The 20,837-nt window shown below is 46.7% G+C and overlaps 1 protein-coding gene across 4 annotated transcripts; it reads left to right on the top strand.

Moving 5' to 3' along the window:
* The first annotated feature begins 2,219 nt into the window (after nucleotides 1–2,219).
* Nucleotides 2,220–8,790, top strand: LOC136399482 (zinc finger protein 772-like). Of its 4 annotated transcripts, none has more exons than XM_066374685.1 (5): nucleotides 2,220–2,436; nucleotides 3,085–3,123; nucleotides 4,994–5,114; nucleotides 5,621–5,743; nucleotides 6,755–8,790. In XM_066374685.1, the coding sequence occupies exons 2-5, from the start codon at nucleotides 3,091–3,093 to the stop codon at nucleotides 7,888–7,890; spliced, it is 1,413 nt and encodes a 470-aa protein (XP_066230782.1). In that variant the 5' UTR covers nucleotides 2,220–2,436; nucleotides 3,085–3,090; the 3' UTR covers nucleotides 7,891–8,790. The 4 variants fall into 4 exon arrangements, with proteins under 4 accessions (XP_066230782.1, XP_066230781.1, XP_066230783.1 ...); XM_066374684.1 differs by having other exon boundaries at nucleotides 4,988–5,114; XM_066374686.1 differs by lacking the exon at nucleotides 5,621–5,743 and having other exon boundaries at nucleotides 4,988–5,114.
* The last annotated feature ends 12,047 nt before the right edge of the window (nucleotides 8,791–20,837 follow it).

The following is a 20,837-nucleotide window of genomic DNA, read 5'->3' as shown; positions in this document are numbered from 1 at the left end:
ACTGCAGCCAACCAAACCTGCGCAGCCAACAAACTGCGCAGGGACTGCAGCCCCCCAAACCTGCACAGGGACTGCAGCTCCGAGCTTCTAAAATGGCTCCTTTTTATAGGGTGGCTGTCTAGGATGAGCAAGCATCATACAGAAGCTGATGTGGCTGTTAGTCATTGGCTAGGGAGGTCGTGCGCAGTTACGGGGGGGGGTATTACTCAGTGGAGAATTTCAAACATAAACTTCTGATAAGGGTCTCTGACTCAATGCAGGATGTTGCTGAACTCTTTGTTCTCAGTGTCACAGGGACCTTGTACACTCTTGGCAGCCCCAGCATGTCAGTACTCCCTGAATCTAACAACGTGCCCATTGCTCACATACTGTAAAGCTATAAAACCTGTAAGAAAATCAACTTCAGGGAGCCTGTGTTTTGGAGCAACAAGCCCCCGTGTCCTCTGCCGGCTTTCATCAATCCCACTTCCTTCATCAAAGTGTCTGGGCGTTTCTGTTCCCTTTTGATTCCTGCAATATCACCGCCACATCTCACCCAGCAAGAAGGCCTATCCAGTGTTGCAAATCCATCCAGAGTCTGACCCTTCCTCCCTTTTTTATCACCAACAGCAGAGTCCAGTCCCCACCAGAACTATTCCTTGATTGCATTGACTTCCTTCAACAGGGAGCGCCCACTCAGCGCTCCAGGGTTCGGAGGGGAGAAGGCGTTGAGGACCCTGGGGGATGCTCAAGCACCTGAGCCCGCCGCCTCAGCGATGCCGCAGCCAACGGACTATGTGGGTGGAGCCAGCCGGGGAGCAAAAGACCAGGTCGCCCAAAGCGTCCCGCTCACCAACCCCAAAATCAGGGTCACCCTGGCGGCGTCGCTGAGCCTCAGCTTCCACTCACACCGTTTCTTCCGGTCATTCCGGCCCCGAACCAGCCGTTTGGAGACTGACCAGAACAACAGTCTTGAAGACAAATTCCCCTATGGCCACGCCTAAAGTCCCTCCCAGAGTTTCGCTCTCACGGGGACGAACGTTTTTATTGGCCTGAGAAGCAGCGCCGCGGTGCGCATTGCCTACTGGGCAATGGAGTTCCCATTGCACCAAAAATAGGGGAAGTAGCCTGACCAGCCGGTGGTTCAGTGGATAGAGCGTGGACTGACGCTGAGGACTCAGATTCAAAACACTGAGTGAGGTTACTGGCCTGAGTGCGGGCTCATCTGGTTTGAGCAAGGCTCAACAGCTTGAGACCAAGGTCGCTGGCTTGAGCAAGGGGTCACTCGTTCTGCTATAGCCCCTTGGTCAAGGCACATATGAGAAAGCAATCCATGAACAACTAAGGTGCTATAACAAAGAATTGATACTTATCTCTCTCCTTCCTGTCTGTCCCTCTCTCTGTCTCTCTGTGTCCTTCTCTCTCTCTCTCTCTCTCTCTCTCACACACACACACACACACACACACACACACACACACTCACAAAAAATATATAGAGAGGAAGAACAGTAGAGCTGCAGAGAGGGCGATGGTAGCAAAATCAGGGTCCAGAACTCGGCCAGATGCCATCCAGATATTATCCTTATCAATAGGCCTGAATTTCACTTTCCCTGCGCTGCTGAACCGCCAGTCTTTTTTTTTTTTTTTTTTTTCTTTTTAAGGAGAGCCACAATAAAGCATTGTTGATGGATTTCAGTGCGTCAACTTCGCTGCTCCATTTTCAACTTCGTGGCTGTATCTGGTGTTTTTCCTCTCTTGTTCTTGACCCAAGATGCTGAGGCTCACAAGACTAACACTAGAGCTTCAGGCTGCGTGTGTTTATTTGACGGCAACATAATATTTTAACTCCCAAGAGAGGCTTGAGTGACATTAGGATATGGTACGTCCATTTGATTTTGGGGGGTGGGGAGTGAGCATTATGTCCATAAATAAGCCTGAAACAATATGTTGCTTAGCATTTCTGTGGTAGGTTATAAACTGCCCTTAGTGGAAATATGGGTGCGATTTCTATAAGAAGAAGAAGAGACGCTCAATCTAGTCTCCCTTTGGAGGCGCGTTAGTTCTGTGATTGGGCTTTTGCCAGTATGCGCCTGTAGACGGATGGTGCTGTGAGAACTACATTACCCAGAAGCCTTAGCGGCTCTGGACCAATGAAGGCCCCGGGGTGTGGCATATATGTTCGTGCGCAGGTCGTCAGGGCAGGACTTCCTCTTTTCTTCTTGGGCAGCCATATTGTTTGCCTTTAAATAAACCCACCTTGTCAGTGTCCGGGAAGGCAGTGTGAGACCTGAAGTGGTGCTAGATTAGGCGGTTCTTTCCCAGACAGAGGCGGAACTGGCGCCTCCTGGGTCCGTCGGCTGCCGGAGGAACCTCGCACTTGTCTCCTGCCCATTATCCCCAGCCTTCCCCAGTCCACGGTTTGGGAGAACGTGGACCACTGTGGTGGACCCCGCGCAGGTGGGTGTTGCGCCCCAGGTCTCAGTCCCTGAATCCTGGGCGCTAGTGGTGGGATTCCCATTTCGTGTGTGTGTGTGTGTGTGTGTGTGTGTGTGTGTGTGAGAGAGAGAGAGAGAGAGAGAGAGAGAGAGAGAGAGAGGGAGAGAGGGACAGATAGAAACAGACACACGGAGAGATGAGAAGCATCAGTTCTTCATTGCAGCATCTTAGTTGTTCATTGATTGCTTTGTCATATGTGCCTTGATCCCAGGGGCTACAGCAGAGCGAGTGACCCCTTGCGCAAGCCAGCGACCTTGGGCTCAAGCTGGTGAGCCTTGCTCAAACCAGATGAGCTCAAGCCAGTGACCTCGGGGTTTTGAACCTGGGTCCTCCACGTCCCAGTCTGACGCTCTATCCAGTGTGCCACTGCCTGGTCACACCACGATTTAAGGGTTTTTATAATGATTCCATAGGCTGCCCAGGGTAGGGGGGACAGACTTGGAGTGGTGGACATGGGAAGATGGAGACCTCGTCTGAGAGCTGAGCACAGACGGTAGTTAGTCAGAGTCAGCCCCTGGTCTTAGTGGCAGGCCAGGTATAGGGAACAGGCAAGAGCCCTTGAAGCTTGTTCTTGGTTGCTTGTCTCTCACAATCTCCCTTTTCCCACAGGTTCCCATGAACTCGGAATTAATGATGGACCATACACAGGTGAGGGGAGGAAGGAAGCCAGTGCTATATCATCAGCCCTATCCCTAACCCCCCCTTCGTGATCTCCAGGATTGTAGGTGTCATAGAACACTTCATCTGTACTCTCTAGTTCTTGAGTCTGAAGACCCTGGAGAAAGCCCAAGCCCAGGGTTTTGAGTCCAGGGCTGGGGTTATATGGAAAGGTTCTCATTTCTGTTAACCATTGGAATAAGGTGTGGAAGATTGTTCCAGGCACAGGAACCAGCCTGTGCAAATACTTGGAGGTGAGACTGAGATGGGAGTTTTCAAGAAAGTACAGGTCTTAGCCCTGGCCAGATAGTTTGGTTGGTTAGAGCTTTGTCCTGAAGCACAGAGATTGACAGTTCAATTCCTGGTCAGGGCACATATAGGAACAAATCTGTGTTCCTTTGTCTCTCTTTCTATGTCTCTCCCTCTCTCTCTCCCTTCCTTCCCGCCACTTCTCCCTCTCCCTCACTTCTCCCCCTCCCTTCTTCTCTCTCTCTACAATCAATAAATTAAAAATTTTTTTTTTAAAACAGATGGGCAAGAGTTAGGCCTCTATTCTGAGGATGGCGTAGCTATGGCAGATGTGGAGAAGAGGAAGGAGGGAATCTAATCCAGGTTTAAACAGGCTCTCCCCGATGCCAAGTGGAGAACAGACTATGTGCAGTAAGGTTTGAAGGAGATATGGTGCAGACCGGGGAGGAGGCTGCTTTAATATTCTAGGTGAGTGGTGATAATTATGCACCTGAGAGGTGGCTGTCTAGATGGGAGAAGTGATTGGATAGATTTTTTTTTTTTTTAATTAAGTGAGAAGCAGGGAGGCAGAGACAGACTGTGGCAAGCGCCTCGACCAGGATCTACCAACAAGCCCCCTACCGCGCATACTCTTCCCATCTGGGACTGCTGCTCCCTTGCTTGGCAGCTGAGCTATTTTAGTGCCTGAGACGGAGGCCACAGAGCCATCCTCAGTGTCTGGGGCCAACTTTGCTCAAACTGTTTGAGTCATGGTTGTGGGAGAGGAAGAGAGAGAATGGGGAGGGATTAGGGTAGAGAAGCAGATGGTTCCTTCTATGTGCCCTGACATGGAATTGAATCCAGGACTTCCACACACCGGGCCGATGCTCTACTGCTGAGGCAACCAGCCAGGGCCTGGATAGATTTTCTGATATGAGAGATAACCCCCAGGTGTTAGGCCTTATCAGCTGAAAAGGGTAGACACTCCCATCAACTGAGATGGACACATCTCAGTGGTAGAAGTAATTCACTGTGGATATCATTTTACTTGTGACCATGTGAAGGTGGCTTAGATATTCCAAAGAACACTACGTGGAGGTCTCAAGTGAGCTCCTGGACACGGGGCAGTAGTTCTGTGGAGGGGTTCAGGATGGAGATACCTACTAGGGAGACAGTGCCATGGAGACAGTTTTCAGAGGTACAGTCTACATATAATGGTAGTGCAGTTTGTGGGCCAGGAAGGTGATGGAGGCCAACTACAGGAAGTGGGGGGGCCAGACTTGTGAGACAGAATGATCAAGTAAAAGCGGATAGCCCTTGAGCCCTGGTATTGGTGGCTTATGGGAGAAAGGTGAGCTCAAGACCTTAACAACCTCAGGAGAACTGGCTGCCATGGTGGGTGTCGGAGATTCTGCATGACAGGCCCAGAGCTTAGATGGTGTCTTTCTGCCCACCTGGCTGTGGGTGGACACAATGGTCAAAGGGACCATGAGAGAGGAAACCCTGGAGTCCTTGGGCCTGGTATTTCCTCTGAGTTGAGTTAGGTAAGAGGGAATGTTCAGGCATGGATGAGGAGGATCCTTAGGAGAGAGGCTGCTCATGGACTTGCCTCTCCCCATTGTGGCAGGGGCAGGTGACCTTTGAGGACGTGTTCGTGTACTTCTCCCAGGAGGAGTGGGGGCTCCTTGATGAGGCTCAGAGGCGCCTGTACCACGATGTGATGCTACAGAACTTGGCACTTACAGCCTCGCTGGGTAAGACCGTCATACCCACCCAGGGTCCTGGACAGGGCTCTACCTCTCCTGTTTTCCAGGGGGATCCTGGCCCTTCCTGTATCACAGCCATGGGTACTGCCCCCCCCCCAGTTCCCTGGAGTCGGTGCTGTGGGTGCCAGGCATGAGCTCTGTGTGCTGCCACCTCTGACTCATGAGTAATACCAACACTTGCTGCCCTGAAGCCCAGGTGTGAGGGATCTTATAGTCACCCAGTGGGTCGTATTCATCTTGTCCTTGCCCTGACTACATGCCAGATCCATGTCACCCCTCCTGTCCCCAAGTTTCTGTAGCTGATATTCCTGATGGCCTGCCTGTAGCAGAAATACAGGGACCAGTATGGTCAGTCACTGCTTGTTGGGACCACTGGACTATTCTTGTAAAGCCCCACTTGGAGGTTATTTTTTATAATATTCAGCTCTCTTCTTGAATGCTGGGTCACCCAGGCCAGTGCTGCCCATTTACCTGTGTCCTGTCTTTTCCCTTAGGATATGCATCTTTCACGTCCCATGAGGTGGCCCTATTGGAGCCAGGCACCAAACCCTGTCTGTCTTACTTGGGTGACATGACTCCAGCCATGACCAGAAAACCTCAGAGTGGGTGTGGCCCTGGTGAGTGGGATCTGGGGACAGTATCATATCAGGGCTGAGTCACTGTCATTTTCTAACCTTTCTCTGCTCACAGTTGTTTCTGTACCAAGGTCACTGGCCACATTTCATTTCTCTCTTTCCTTTCCCATCTACACACTTGTTATTTGTGCTTTGCCCTTTGGCCTCAGGCGGCCCCCTCACTTCTGCCTCCACATTCACCTGTTCTTCTCTATGGCTCCCTCTGCAGTGCTGTCCACCTTTGACCTGTACTTAATGTGTCAGGTGTACACAGACCCCCAAATCGTCCTTAAATACCAGCAATTCAGTTGTACTTCTGAGGACACTCTCACCTGTCCACAGCAGCCATGGCCTCACGGGAATCTTTGTGAATGAGTTCATGGGAGACCCTGGCTTTTCCTGGGCTGTCCTCCACATTTGTGTCCTATCCCAGTCAAAGCCTCTTCCGTTTTGTGACCTTTAGATACCAAAGTGCTACATGGCAGCCCTTGATCCAACTTGAGCTCAGGCCTCTTGTCCTGTGACCTTGAGCTTATTCTCTTAGACACCCCTTTTTGTTTTTGTTTTTGTTTTATTTCGTATTTTTCTGAAGTGAGAAGTGGGCAGACAGAGAGACAGACTCCCACATGCGCCCGACTGAGATCCAACCAGGATGCCCACTAAGGTGTGATGTTCTGCCCATCTGGGGTATTGCCCTGTTGTAACCTGAGCCATTCTAGTGCCTAAGGCGGAGGCCATGGAGCTGTCCTCAGCACCCAGGCCAACTTTGCTCCCATGGAGCCTTGGCTGCAGGAGGGGAAGAGAGAGACAGAGAAAGGAGAGGAGGAAGGGTAGAAAAACAGATAAATGCTTCTCCTGTGTGCCCTGGGCAGGAATCAAACCCGGGACTTCCACATGACGGGCTGACACTCTACCAATGAGCCAACTGGCCAGGGCCTTGACACCCCTTTGTAATGAGACTAACAGCTCCCACCAGTGTCAACATGAACTTCACCAGAATCTGTCTGCTTTTAGGTTCCTGGCGTGGATTAAAGGATGAGGAGATGCCGTTGAGGCAGAGAGTTTCGACACAAGGAGTGCCACAGAGCATGACTCCCAAGGCAGGCCCTGCTTTCCAGAAAGTCTACCCCTGTGAGACACATGACCCTGTCTTCAAAGACATGTTGCACTTAGCTGAGTACCAAGAACCACACCCTGGGCAGAAACCATGTGGGAAACAATTCTGGTTCAATGCTAACCTTCACCACCAGAAACAGCCCAGTGGACGGAAACCCTTCAGAAGAGAGGAAGGCCGTATTTTTCTTGTGAACAAATGCCCTGCCCAGCTATTGAAAATGCCCTTTCTGGCTGGGGAGGGCTATAAAGACTTCTCGACTAGCTCAGGAATTTTCCAGCCCTGTATCCCGCCCCGTCAGTGGAAGCCATTCAGTGAGACAGAGTGTGCTGCTGAGGCCTTTCACAGTGGACAAAGGCATTACGAGTGCAGTGAGTGTGGGAAAACTTTCAGCCGCAAAGACTCCCTCGTCCAGCACCGGAGAGTCCACACCGGAGAGAGACCATATGAGTGCAGCGAGTGTGGGAAAACCTTCAGCCGCAAGCCCATCCTTGCTCAACACCAGCGAATTCACACCGGAGAAATGCCCTACGCGTGCAGCATATGTGGGAAGGTTTTCAATCACAGCTCCAACCTTATTGTACACCAAAGAGTTCACACGGGAGCAAGGCCTTACAAATGCAGCGAGTGTGGGAAAGCCTACAGCCACAAATCTACCCTTGTTCAGCATCAGAGCATCCACACTGGAGAAAGGCCCTATGAGTGCAGCGAATGTGGGAAATACTTTGGTCACAAATACCGGCTTATTAAACACTGGAGCGTTCATACTGGGGCAAGACCTTATGAGTGCATTGCGTGTGGGAAATTCTTTAGCCAAAGCTCTGACCTTATTGCACACCAGCGGGTCCACAATGGCGAAAGGCCCTTTGTGTGCAGCGAGTGTGGGAAAGGCTTCAGCCACAAACATGTGCTAATTCAGCACCATAGAATTCACACTGGAGAAAGGCCATTTAAGTGCAGTGAATGTGGAAAGGCCTTCAGGCAGAGGGCTTCCCTCATCCGACATTGGAAAGTTCACACTGGAGAAAGGCCATAAGATAGCTGGGAACGTGCAATGTCCTTCACTGATGACAGATGCCAGAGACAACCTGTGGGAGGCATCTGCGAGTAGCCATCACCTGAAAGTTGAACCCTATCAATTGGAACACCCATCCCAGGGATATTCTAAGGGCCTGCTCCATGGGAAGTTCTGGAGCAATGTTACATTTCCTCTCCTGCTCAGGGGCCCCATGGGAATTCTCTGACTGCCAGTGCCTCTGAAAGAAGTCATCCATTTGTGCAATGGTCGGGTCCCATTTTATACAGATGTCACCCCAACAGTCTCTCGTTAGGTAGGCAGACTTGTGCTCCTCCCATCACTGCAGGGACACCTCAATATTTCTGCACCCATGGATCCTCACTCTTTCTTGACCCCACACTGCCTGCCAGAGCTGGTTTAAGTATAGACATGACTGTGTTTCAGTCAGGAAGATGAGAGTTTTGTTTAACTGGTCATTTGGCGGAAGTTTCCAGTGTTTGTGGACTTTGTTGGTTTCATCTGGCATTCATGATGGATTTGTCCAGAGCCTCCCAGTCACCTAATCCCAATATTCTGGTTTTTCAACAAATGCCTTGTTTTTTTGTTTGTTTCTTTGTTTTTTGTATTTTTCTGAAGTGAGAAGCAGGAAGGCAGACAGACAGACTCCCACATGTGCCCAACTGGGATCCACCAGGAATGCCCTCCAGGGGGCCATGCTCTGCCTGTCTGGGGTGGTGTTCCGTTACAACCGGAGCCATTCTAGTAGTTGAGGCAGAGGCCATGGAGCCATGCCCAGTGCCCGGGCCAACTTTGTTCCAATGGAGCCTTGGCTGTGGGAGGGGAACAGAGACAGAGAGGAAGGAGAGGGGGAATGGTGGAGAAGCAGATGGGCGCTTCTCCTGTGTGCCCTGGCTGGGAATCAAACCCAGGACATCCACACACCAGGCCAACACTCTACCACTGAGCTAACCAGCCAGGGCCACAAATGCCTTAGTTTTTAAATTAGCTTTAATCTTGGGGGTTCTGTTCACTTTGTGGGCTGGTTTGAGGACAGAAGTAAGCTCTACCAGCCTGAAAGCAAATGAAGTGGGTGCACATACTCGGCATCATAGCCAATATGGAGGTGGAGGGGGGAGAACTTAGCCTTTTGCTAAGCCTCAAATCTACAAAGGCTTTTTGCAACTTGCAGTCTACAACATATCCTTTTCTTTTTTCTTTTTTAATTTCTGTGCTGAGATTTGCACTCATCTAATTTCCTAGTTTTTCAGATTCTAATTTATAGGCAGAAATACAGAATAAACACAAAATTAATATAGCAAATACTAACAGATACCCAAACAACTATTCTAATACATTAAAGGGATTAAAGCGTTTTAGATTATCAAGCAAACTTTTAGCCAATACAGCAGGATCTATAATAGAGTCTTTGATGTTTTAAATGTCCTTAATATGTTAATGTGATTTCACCAAGTCCATGTTGGCACCATCACCATTCCAAATCCCTGCAAATGCAACCCAACCCCACTTCAGTTCCATTGAGAGCTGTCACAAGGAGCAGGAGTCAGGAAAAGTCCGCATAGCACTGGAATTGTCACATTTCTACACTTTGCAGCTCGTGTCCAAATCCCAATGACCACTGCTTCTAGCTGGTAACAATTCAGGTAGACAGGAATAGCCATCTGCAGCACGTGTGGAGATGGAGTTTCCATTTTCTTTAAACTGGAGATGAACCCAGGGGGCCTGTCACTGGAGATTTACAGCTGTAGGGTGGTGAGGAGAACTTTGGTATATACTATACTGGGTGACAGAGGTAAATTCATAACAAGTTGGCAAAAAGGAAAAAGAGCTCTAAATTAGGCGTAGGTCCCAGTCTAAAATATGAATGGGGCATTGAGACAGAAGGAATAAAGAAAATATTATATATTAAACAAAGCAAAAAATAGGACTATCAACATCCACAACAGAGATCTTTGAGGGATGAGTAAAACCCAAATATTCAGGCAAGGCATAGTAAGTGGCCCTTGTGTCCGTAAGAAATGAGGTCAGTTTACCTGCTACTTGGAAGAAATACCCTAGGCTTGTCCACAGTGATGTGAGATGGGACCGGTGGCCCTGGCCATCTATAGCCTTCAGTGGCAAGTCCCAGCAGGCTGGGCAAGGTTAGGTCACAGTTGGCTAGAGCAGGGCTGGAAGAGACTGAGTCCTCCCTTAGAGGAGAGAGGGAGAACCCTATCTTCCAGTGTCCCTTTTCCCCACAGCAAAGGCATGTCCTAGCTGAGAAGCTTGGCAGGCTTTAGCTCAATGACCTTCATTTCCACTATTGAAGCAGATTGAGTCCTATGAGGCCCCTTTGGGGGCATTGGAGCCTTTAAGGGCATTTGCCAAGAGCTGGTATTTTACCTGATCTCTTTTGGGCTTTGTCTGCCTCTTGGTCATTATAGACCTTAAAAGCCATGCTTAGATCTCGCTGAGGAGTTTGAGGGTCCTTATCCAGCTATATATCTGGAGCTATTTGGAAAAAGACAAAACAGTGTTATTAGCTGGGTCAAATAAAAGAGGGTAGAAGTTTGCAGGAGAAAAGTTTGGCGTCTCCTGTACATCAGCATTCAAAAGAAAAAAAAAAATTTTTTTTTTTGTATTTTTCTGAAGCTGGAAACGGGGAGGCAGTCAGACAGACTCCCGCATGCACCTGACCGGGATCCACCTGGCACGCCCACCAGGGGGCAATGCTCTGCCCATCTGGGGCGTTGCTCTGTCACGACCAGAGCCACTCTAGGGCCTGAGGCAGAGGCTAAGGAGCCATCCCCAGCGCCTGGGCCATCTTTTGCTCCAATGGAGCCTCGGCTGCGGGAGGGGAAGAGAGAGACAAAGAGGAAGGAGAGGGGGAGGGGTGGAGAAGCAGGTGGGCGCCTCTCCTGTGTGCCCTGGCCGGGAATCGAACCCAGGACTTCTGCACGCCAGGCCGACGCTCTACCACTGAGCCAACCGGCCAGGGCTTCAAAAGAAAAAATTTAAAGTAATAAGCATTATTCCAGGATATGACTCCCCCTTTTATATATATATTTAAAATTGACCTTAAATATTTGCTGGGTACACTTTAATAATACCTTGACTTTAAAGATTGTAAGAAATACCCGTAATTCAAAAGGTTTGATAAAATACAGTAAATGCTTTTCCTACATATGCAGGAGCATTGTCAGTTTTAACAAGTTTAGGAAGTTCAATAACAGAAAATGCGCCTGACCTGTGGTGGCGCAGTGGATAAAGCATCGACCTGGAACGCTGAGGTCGCCAGTTCAAAACCCTGGGCTTGCCTGGTCAAGGCTCATATGGGAGTTGATGCTTCCTGCTCCTCCCTCCCCCTTCTCTCTCTCTCTCTCTCATTCTCTCTCCTCTCTAAAAATTAATAAAAGAAAAATTTAAAAAAATTAAAGCAAAGAATTTTTAAAAATCTTTAAAAAATAATAGAAAATGCATACACACAATGAGCTATAACATGCTTAGCAGCCTCTCCTGTTCTGGCAGAGGCTACTATAAATCCAGAATAAGTATCCACTGTAACATGGACAAAGGACTGTTTGCCAAATGAAGGTATATGAGTAACATACTTTTGCCAAAGTTGTCCTAACAGAAGTCCTTGAGGGTTAATTCCAATAATTTTCTTTTGGGTAGCTTGATCAACAAGGGTATTCCCTTGTGCTAAAGCTCCAGGGAGCATGGAGTGAACTCAAATATGTCCTATAAAACAAGGAGCTCTATGTTGACGTATAAGTCTTTGAAGAAGGAGAAATTGCTGAAATAGTTCATCAGTAGTTGTCCCTAAGACAGTAGTCTCTATTTTGGAAAAAAAACATAAATAAATATTTGCTGTCTGTATACAGATTAAAAGAGGAATATGGCAAATGCTGAAAAGCCATGATAATAGCATGTAATTCTACTCTTTGAGCTGATTTCAAGGTGAACTATTTTAGTATAAACTTGTCCATCGATTATTAAGCCTGCTATTCTTGAGCTGGACCCATCAGTAAAGACTGTAGGTGCTTCAGAATGGGCTCATTAACAATTGTCTTAGGAAATACAAATGTAGAAATTAACAAAAGTTGAAATATTTTATCAGCTGGATAGTGAGAATCAATTTGGCCTGTAAAATTTGCAAAAGCAGTTTACCATTTAGTGGAAGTTTCCCAGAGACGTTGATCCTTTGAAAAAGGAACAATAATTTGAGGCTCAAAACCTATACGCTGTAAGAGTCACATACACCTCTTGATAATCAAGGAGGCGACAAGATAAATATGGAGATAAAACTTTCTTAGGAGTAACAGCTAAATGAATCTATTCAATAGGGCCTTAAGCTTGCCACAATAGTCCTGTCGGAGTGTAACTCGAGGGACAAATTAGTAAGGCAATTGATTCTTCAGGTTTATGCGTTTTAGTTGTGCTTGTTGCAAGGCTTTTTCTACAAGCTTTAAAGCAGGGGTCCCCAAACTACGGACCGCGGGCTGCATGCGGCCCCCCGAGGCCATTTATCCGGCCCCCACTGCACTTCTGGAAGGGGCACCGGTGGTCAATGAGAGGAGCATAGTTCCCATAGAAATACTGGTCAGTTTGTTGATTTAAATTTACTTGTTCTTTATTTTATTGTATTTGTTCCCGTTTTGTTTTTTTACTTTAAAATAAGATATGTGCAGTGTGCATAGGGATTTCTTCATAGTTTTTTTTATAGTCCGGCCCTCCAACGGTCTGAGGAACAGTGAACTGGCCCCCTGTGTAAAAAGTTTGGGGACCCCTGCTTTAAAGCTTGCTATCCAGCAGCTGTAAGTAGCTGAGGAGAAGCTGGTTCAGCCATGCCTTTAAGAATATAAAAAAATGGATTCAGTTACCTGGTAGTTAATTTCAAGGAAGGTCTAAGCCAATTAATGTCTCCTAATAATTTCTTAAAATCGTTTAAAGTTTCCAAATGATCTAATTTTTGTGAACGAATGTGTTGTCCCTCAATAATTTGTCCTCAATAAAAGGTAAAGATTGCTGTACCTTTTCAGGAGCTATATAAAGTCCTGATTCTTTCAAAGAATATTCTAGTTGTTGCAAAATGTTCAACAGTGTCTTTATCTGGATGAGCAAAAAGAATATCATCCATATAATGAATTATGTACGCCTTAGAGTGCTGTTTTCATAGTAGAGAGATAGCTAGACCAACATATTTTTGGCACAAGGTAGGACTGTTAGCAATACCTTGAGGCAAAACTCTCCACTGGTATTACTCCATTGGAGCCTGGAAATTAAGTGAAGGAACACTGGATGCAAAATGCTTGCAATCATGAGGACTTAAAGGAATAGTAAAAAAGCAATCCTTCAAATCAATAATTACATGGTGAAAATTTCATGGAATGGCAATATGAGAAAGGAGTCCTAGCTGGAAAGGACCCATAATTTCCAGTCCTATTTATTGCTCTCAAATCTTGTAATAGCCTTCAGTTTCCTGATATCTTTTTTTGACTTTTTCAGAGACAGAGAGTCAGAGAGAGGGATAGATAGGAACAGACAGATGGGAACAGAGAGAGATGAGAAGCATCAATCATCAGTTTTTTGTTGCGACACCTTAGTTGTTCATTGATTGCTTTCTCATATGTGCCTTGACTGTGGGCTTTCAGCAGACCAAGTAACCCCTTGCTCGAGCCAGCGACCTTGGGTCCAAGCTGGTGAGCCTTGCTCAAACCAGATGAGCCCGCGCTCAAGCTGGCGACCTTGAGGTCTCAAATCTAGGTCTTCCGCATCCCAGTCCAATGCTCTATCCACTGCACACCAGCCGGTCCAGCTCCTGATATCTTTTTCATGACAAATATAGGCATATTCCATGGGCTATTAGATGGTTCAATGTGCCCCAGCTGTAAATGCTCTTGTACCAATCAAGCAGTTGCCTTAAGTTTCTCCTGAGAAAATTTTGATATCCTAATCTATACTTCTGGTACTGGGTGCCACTTCTATGGGGGTGAGAATTCCCCGCTGTTCTTTCCCTAGTCCCTTAGTGGGAAAAAAAATTCCTAGTTAAGCACTTGAGTATTGATTAAACTGTTAGGACTGACAAGCATGCTCCCATATTTTTATTTATTCATTTTAGAGAGGAGAGGGAGAGACAGAGAGAGAGAGAGAGAGAGAGAGAGAGAGGAGAGACAGAGAGAGAGAAGGGGGAGGAGCTGGAAGCATCAACTCCCATATGTGCCTTGACCAAGCAAGCCCAGGGTTTCGAACGGGCGACCTCAGCATTTCCAGGTCGACGCTTTATCCACTGCGCACCACAGGTCAGGCGCTCCCATATTTTTCAAAACATCTCTATCCCACAAATTAACTGGCAATCTAGGGAGCACATAAGGCTAAAAAAAGTCCAGAATGACCTTCTTGATCTTCCACTTGTAAAAAACTAGAGCTTTATTGAGGGGATTTACTTTGCCCTATACCTTGTAATTCTGTGGCTGCTGCATGAGTGGGCCAGGAAGGAGGCCAGTATAGCTTAGCAATAACAGATTCATCAGCTCTAGTATCTAAAAGTCCTTTAAATTTACGCCCTTGTATTGTTAATTCCATTTCAGAGCGTTCTTGACCTACTTTTTGAATCCAATTGGCAAAATCAGAGGAGCCAAATCATCGATTTCCTTGGGGCCCCTTTTGCAGGATGTGGCCTGAGAAGCAGAATTAGCATTCTTATACTATTCTTCTAATTGCCTGAAGCAGCTTGAGGCAAACTCCTGAAATGACTTACTAGAGCTCTGCTTAATTTTGCTCAATTCCTTTGTTTTCCCTAACCAAGTATAGCCTTACACATAAACAAGACAATTTACGCACAAAAACACAAGTATAACATATAACTTTGATTAATTCTAATACTTGAATTGCTATTTGGCTCCTAACTCTGAACACACATCACAGTGCACTAACAAAATTAGTAAGTCTTAAGGATCTAGATTCTATTCTATTTAAATTTAAATGAGTGCTCCTTACAAGTTCTAAAATCATTTTATTTTTTCAATATTACAGCCGGCATTTCCAATCTATGCATGCAAGAACTCAATTCGGGCCTCAAAAACAGACACATTTATACATTAAACCAAGACTTCACATACAATCACACAAACCAAGTATAAAACCCAGGATTTTAGAGATTAAAATGTGGCCTTCTTGATCTTATGTAGGGCCATTTTCTCTCTCTCTCTCTCTCTTTTTTTTTTTTTTTTTTTTTGTATTTTTCTGAAGCTGGAAACGGGGAGAGACAGTCAGATAGACTCCCGCATGCGCCCGACCGGGATCCACCCGGCACGCCCACCAGGGGGTGACGCTCTGCCCCTCCGGGGCGTCGCTCTGTTGCGACCAGAGCCACTCTAGTGCCTGGGGCAGAGGCGGAGGAGCCATCCCCAGCGCCTGGGCCATCTTTGCTCCAATGGAGCCTCAGCTGCGGAAGGGGAAGAGAGAGACAGAGAGGAAGGAGAGGGGGAGGGGTGGAGAAGCAGATGGGCGCTTCTCCTGTGTGCCCTGGCCGGGAATCGAACCCAGGACTTCTGCACGCCAGGCTGACGCTCTTTTTTTTTTTTTTTTTTTTTGTATTTTTCTGAAGCTGGAAATGGGGAGAGACAGTCAGACAGACTCCCACATGCGCCCGACTGGGATCCACCCGGCATGCCTACCAGGGGCGATGCTCTGCCCACCAGGGGGCGATGCTCTGCCCCTCTGGGGCGTCGCTCTGCCGCGACCAGAGCCACTCTAGCGCCTGGGGCAGAGGCCAAGGAGCCATCCCCAGTGCCCGGGCCATCTTTGCTCCAATGGAGCCTTGACTGCGGGAGGGGAAGAGAGAGACAGAGAGGAAGGAGGGGGGGATGGAGAAGCAAATGGGCGCTTCTCCTATGTGCCCTGGCTGGGAATCTAACCCGGGTCCCCCGCACGCCAGGCTGACGCTCTACCGCTGAGCCAACCGGCCAGGGCCTTTTTTTTTTTTTTTAACAGAGACAGAGAGAGAGTCAGAGAGAGGGATAGATAGGGACAGACAGACAAGAACAGAGAGAGATAAGAAGCATCAATCATCAGTTTTTCGTTGCAACACCTTAGTTGTTCAAATTGACTGCTTTGTCATATGTGCCCTGACTGTGGGCCTTCAGCAGACTGAGTAACCCCTTGCTCGAGCCAGCGACCTTGGGTCCAAGCTGGTGAGTTTTGCTCAAACCAGATGAGCTCGTGCTCAAGCTGGTGACCTCGGGGTCTCAAACCTGGGTCCTCCGTATCCCAGTCCAATGCTCCATCCACTGCACCACTGCCTGGTCAGGCATGTAGGGCCATTTTAATAAGGATAAATACCAAACAGAAATCTCTCTCAAAAAATCTCAAGATGGCCATATGAGATTTCTTTTTAGCAACATCCAAACAGACACCCCTTTCACCCTCTTTCCAGGCATAGAATAAGAAAAAAACAAAATGGCCTGACCTGTGGTGGTGCAGTGGATAAAGCGTCGACCTGGAAATGCTGAGGTCGCCGGTTCGAAACCCTGGGCTTGCCTGGTCAAGGCACATATGGGAGTTGATGCTTCCAGCTCCTCCCCCCTTCTCTCTCTCTCTCTGTCTCTCTCCTCTCTCTCTCTCTGTCTCTCCCTCTCTTCTCTAAAATGAATTAAAAAAAAAACCACAAAATGATAGTTTAGAAGATTATAGTTAAAACATTAAAGAAAATCAGACCATAACAGTAAAAGCTGTAACTTTCCTAATACCTGAGTCTCCTATCCATTTTCAAACCCTATAGTTGCTGTAACCGGCAGTTCAGGTTGACTATGCTGACATTTCTCTCCTACCTCAACCTCAGCTGACCTGCAGACTAAGCAGCCGGAGAGAACCAAAGGCAGCCACACTGTACTACAGGGGTCCCCAAACTACGGCCCGCGGGCTGCATGTGGCCCCCTGAGGCCATTTATCCGGCCCCCGCCACACTTCCGGAAGGGGCACCTCTTTCATTAGTGGTCAGTGAGAGGAGCATAGTTCCCATTGAAATACTGGTCAGTCTATTGATTTAAATTTACTTGTTCTTTATTTTAAATATTGTATTTGTTCCCGTTTTGTTTTTTTACTTTAAAATAAGTTATGTGCAGTGTGCATAGGGATTTGTTCATAGTTTTTTTTTATAGTCCGGCCCTCCAACAGTCTGAGGGACAGTGAACTGGCCCCCTGTGTAAAAAGTTTGGGGACCCCTGCTGTACTACGTTCCTCGGCCCCCAAGCCGCAAAGTACAGCAACAACTGCCAGAGAGACTGCCACTTTCATTCCTCCTGCCGTAGTCTCCTCACACCACTGCCTTCTCAGAACTTGACCTACTTGCTCCTCTGTAGCAGAGCTAACTGTTCCCTCCTCCGGGAACCAGGAGCACACATCTTGAACATATCGCAAAAAGCATTGTAGCTGCATAACTATTCTTACAAAAAGGTTTGACCCTAATTGTCCCATAATGTTTTACTCCCAATTATACTCTTCCCCCAAAACTTTCTTTACTCACTGTGCACACTTGGGGAGTTCCGTCACCTGCCTTCAGTTTAGTTTTCTCATGCTCAAGTCCCCTGTTCGGGCGACACTTGCCGTGGACCAGCACGGCTCATAATTCTGGGTCTTGAATGAGAACAGTGCCGAATTAAGAAAACAGACTCATTAAGAAAAAAGGATGGGATCGGGAGTCCTCTTCAATGCTGATGGCAATATCCGAGTGCCCCATAGCCCCAGTTTGCTTTATTATATAGCCATATGCAAATCAAAGAAATCCTTGATACAAAGTTACACATCTGAGGCAAAAAATAGGAACTCTCCCAAGGCATAAGCAGGAATTCCCCCACCATGCATAAGCGAAATCAAACAACATCTGAACAAACAAAGAGTAAGAGAAAAGGCATGTAAATTGCTTCTAGCAAGTTAAGCAAGCAAGTGAAGTGGGTGCAAATCCTCAGCATCATAGCCAATATGGAGGTGGAGGGGGGAGAACTGAGCCTTTTGCAAAGCCTTGAATTTACAAAGGCTTTTTGCCACTTGCAGTCTACAACACACAACCATCCCATATTCTCTATTTAACGTTTTATGAGGCCTGACTAGTGGTGGCACAGTGAATAGAGCATCAACCTGGGATGCTGAGGTCCCAAGTTTGAAATCCCAAGGTCACTGGCTTGAGCACAGGCTCACCAGCTTGAGTGTGGCGTTGCTGGCTTGAGTGTGGGAGCATGGACATGACCCCATGGTTGCTAGCTTGAGCCCAAATATCACTGGCTTAAAGCCCAAGGTTGCTGGCTTAAGCAAGGGATCACTGGCTCAGCTGGAGCCCCCCATCAAGGAATGAATGAGAAGTAATCAGTGAACAACTAAAGTGATGTAATAATGAGTTGATTCTTCTCATCTTTCCCTTCTGGTCTCAGTCTCTCTCTCTCAAAAAAGAAAAAAATAAATTATGAGGTTTCCCAGTCACGTTGGTAGGATTAGGGACTATTTCTCCACATGAGCCTTGGAAATTTTTCCATTTCATCCTTTTGAGTGTTCCTGCATCTAGCCTCCTGTGGATTCTTACATGAATGTACAGATTAGTACTCTGCCCAGTACTTGAGAACAACCCTCCATCTCTCTCAAGTTTTCTCTCCTGTGCTGTGCTCTATTTAGACTCCAACCTCTGTCTCAACTCAGCGTGACTTTTGGGGTCTGCCTGGACTCATCCTTGCAATAGGCCTGGGGATTTCCTTTTGCAGAACTTGCACAGTCACATGGCTCACATTATTTGTTTTCCTTCTCTCATAGCGCACTGTTATTTGCCTGATAGTGTATTGCGTTATCTAACTGAAAAGCTAATAGATTTTTTTCCTCTTTTTTACAGAGACAGAGAGAGAGTCAGAGAGAGGGATAGACAGGGACAGACAGACAAGAATGGAGAGAGATGAGAAGCATCAATCATTAGTTTTTCATTGCGCGTTGCAACACCTTAGTTGTTCATTGATTGCTTTCTCATATGTGCCTTGACCGTGGGCCTTCAGCAGACCGAGTAACCCCTTGATGGAGCCAGTGACCTTGGGTTCAAGTTGGTGGGCTTTTGCTCAAACCAGATGAGCCCGCACTCCAGCTGGCGACCTCGGGGTCTCGAACCTGGGTCCTCTGCATCCTAGTCCGACGCTCTATCCACTGCGCCACCGCCTGGTCAGGCTGCTAATAGATTTAATATATTAGATTGGCCAACATTCTGAATATGAAAAATGAATGTCTGAAAATTGAAAAACTATACCCCTTACAATAACATCAAAATATGAAACATTTGAAAAAAAATGAAACATTTGGAAATACATTTCACAAAATGCATTAGAATTATATACTTTACAAAATATTACTAAGATGTACCATATTTCTGAATCTAAAAAATTAATATTTTAATTTATTCTCCCCTGATTTAGGTTTACATAACTATCCAATTCCCTGTGATTTGGGAGGGGGACTGCAGTTGATATTAACAAAGTTATTCTAAAATTCATATGGAAATTCAAAGCATCAAACTACCCAAACAAATTTTAGAAAGAACAACAAATTTTAAAGGTTGTATCTGATTTTAAGAATTACTATATAGCATCGACCTAGAATGCTGAAGTTGCCAGTTAAAAACCCTGGGCTTGCCTGGTGAAGGCACATATGAGAGTTGATGCTTCCTGTTCCTCCCTCCTTCTTTTTCTCTCTCTCCTCTCTAAATTGAATAAATAAAACCTTTAAAATTTTTCAAAAAAAATAAATTATAAAACAGGGTGAGGGAGTGAGGGGCGATGTCTCATTGAGAAGGCCGCATTTGAGCAAAGACTTTATAAGAGATGAGAGTTATTCAAACAGAAATCACAGCAATAGCCAGATAGCTCAGTTAGAGTGTAAGCCCAAGCACAGAGGTTGTTGGTTTGATCCTCCGTCAGAGCATGTGCAGAAACAGATCAATGTTCCTGTCTCTCTCTCTAAATAAATAAAAAGAAAATTTTAGCCTTGCCTGTGGTTGCGCAGTGGATAAAGCATCAACCTGGAATACTAAGGTCACCAGTTCGAAACCCCAGGCTTGCCTGGTCAAGGCACATATGGGAGTTGATGCTTCCTGCTCCTCCCCCCTTTCTTCTGTCTCCTCTGTAGAAATGAATACATAAAAAAATCAAGAATTAGCCTGACCTCTGGTGGCGCAGTGGATAAAGCATCGACCTGGGAACACTGAGGTTGTCGGTTCAAAACCCTCCACTTGTCTGGTCAAGGCATATATAAAAGTTGATGCTTCCTGCTCCTCCCCCCTTTCTTCTCTCTCTCTCTCTCCCTCCCTCCTCTCTAAAATGAATAAATAAATTAATTAATTAAGAATTACTATAGAGCTATACTAGTGAAAAGTACATATTGGTGAAAGGGTATACACATCAAGAAAATAAAGAGTCCAGAAATAGACCCACAAAGCATGGCCAGGTGGCTTAGTGGATAAAGCATCCTCCTGGCATGTGAGGTCATGGGTTCAATCCCAGTGAAGGCACTAATGAGAAGCAATGAATGAGTGCACAACTAAATGGAAAAACTGGATGGAACAGCGAATTGATGTTTCTCTTTCTATTGCCTTTCCTCTCAATCAATGGGGAAAAAATAGCCTGACCAGGTGGTGGTGCAGTGGATGGATCGTCGGACTGGGACACAGAGGACCCAGGTTTGAAGCGTCAAGGTTGCTGGCTTCAGTACAGGCTCATCCGGCTTGAGCATTGAATCCTAGACATGACCCCATGGTCGTTGGCATGAGACCAAGGTCGCTGACTTGAGCAAGGGGTCACTCGGTCTGTATAGCCCCCTGGTCAAGGCACAAATGAGAAAGCAATCAATGAACAACTAAGGTGCTGCAACAAAAAATTGATGTTTCTCATCTCTCTCCCTTCCTGTATGTCCCTGTCTCTGTCACACATATACACAAAAGACAC

The sequence above is a fragment of the Saccopteryx leptura genome, chromosome 3, assembly GCF_036850995.1.
Source record: "Saccopteryx leptura isolate mSacLep1 chromosome 3, mSacLep1_pri_phased_curated, whole genome shotgun sequence".
Classification (NCBI taxonomy): domain Eukaryota; kingdom Metazoa; phylum Chordata; class Mammalia; order Chiroptera; family Emballonuridae; genus Saccopteryx; species Saccopteryx leptura.
This window is presented reverse-complemented; position numbering and strand designations above follow the sequence as displayed.

Excerpts from the sequence above, each read along its gene's own strand:
- LOC136399482 (XM_066374684.1), top strand. The coding sequence starts at position 3,091 with ATGAACTCGGAATTAATGATGGACCATACACAG. Across the intron at positions 5,115-5,620 it reads GGCACTTACAGCCTCGCTGG|GATATGCATCTTTCACGTCC; the intron begins GTAAGACCGTCA and ends CTTTTCCCTTAG. Across the intron at positions 5,744-6,754 it reads TCAGAGTGGGTGTGGCCCTG|GTTCCTGGCGTGGATTAAAG; the intron begins GTGAGTGGGATC and ends GTCTGCTTTTAG.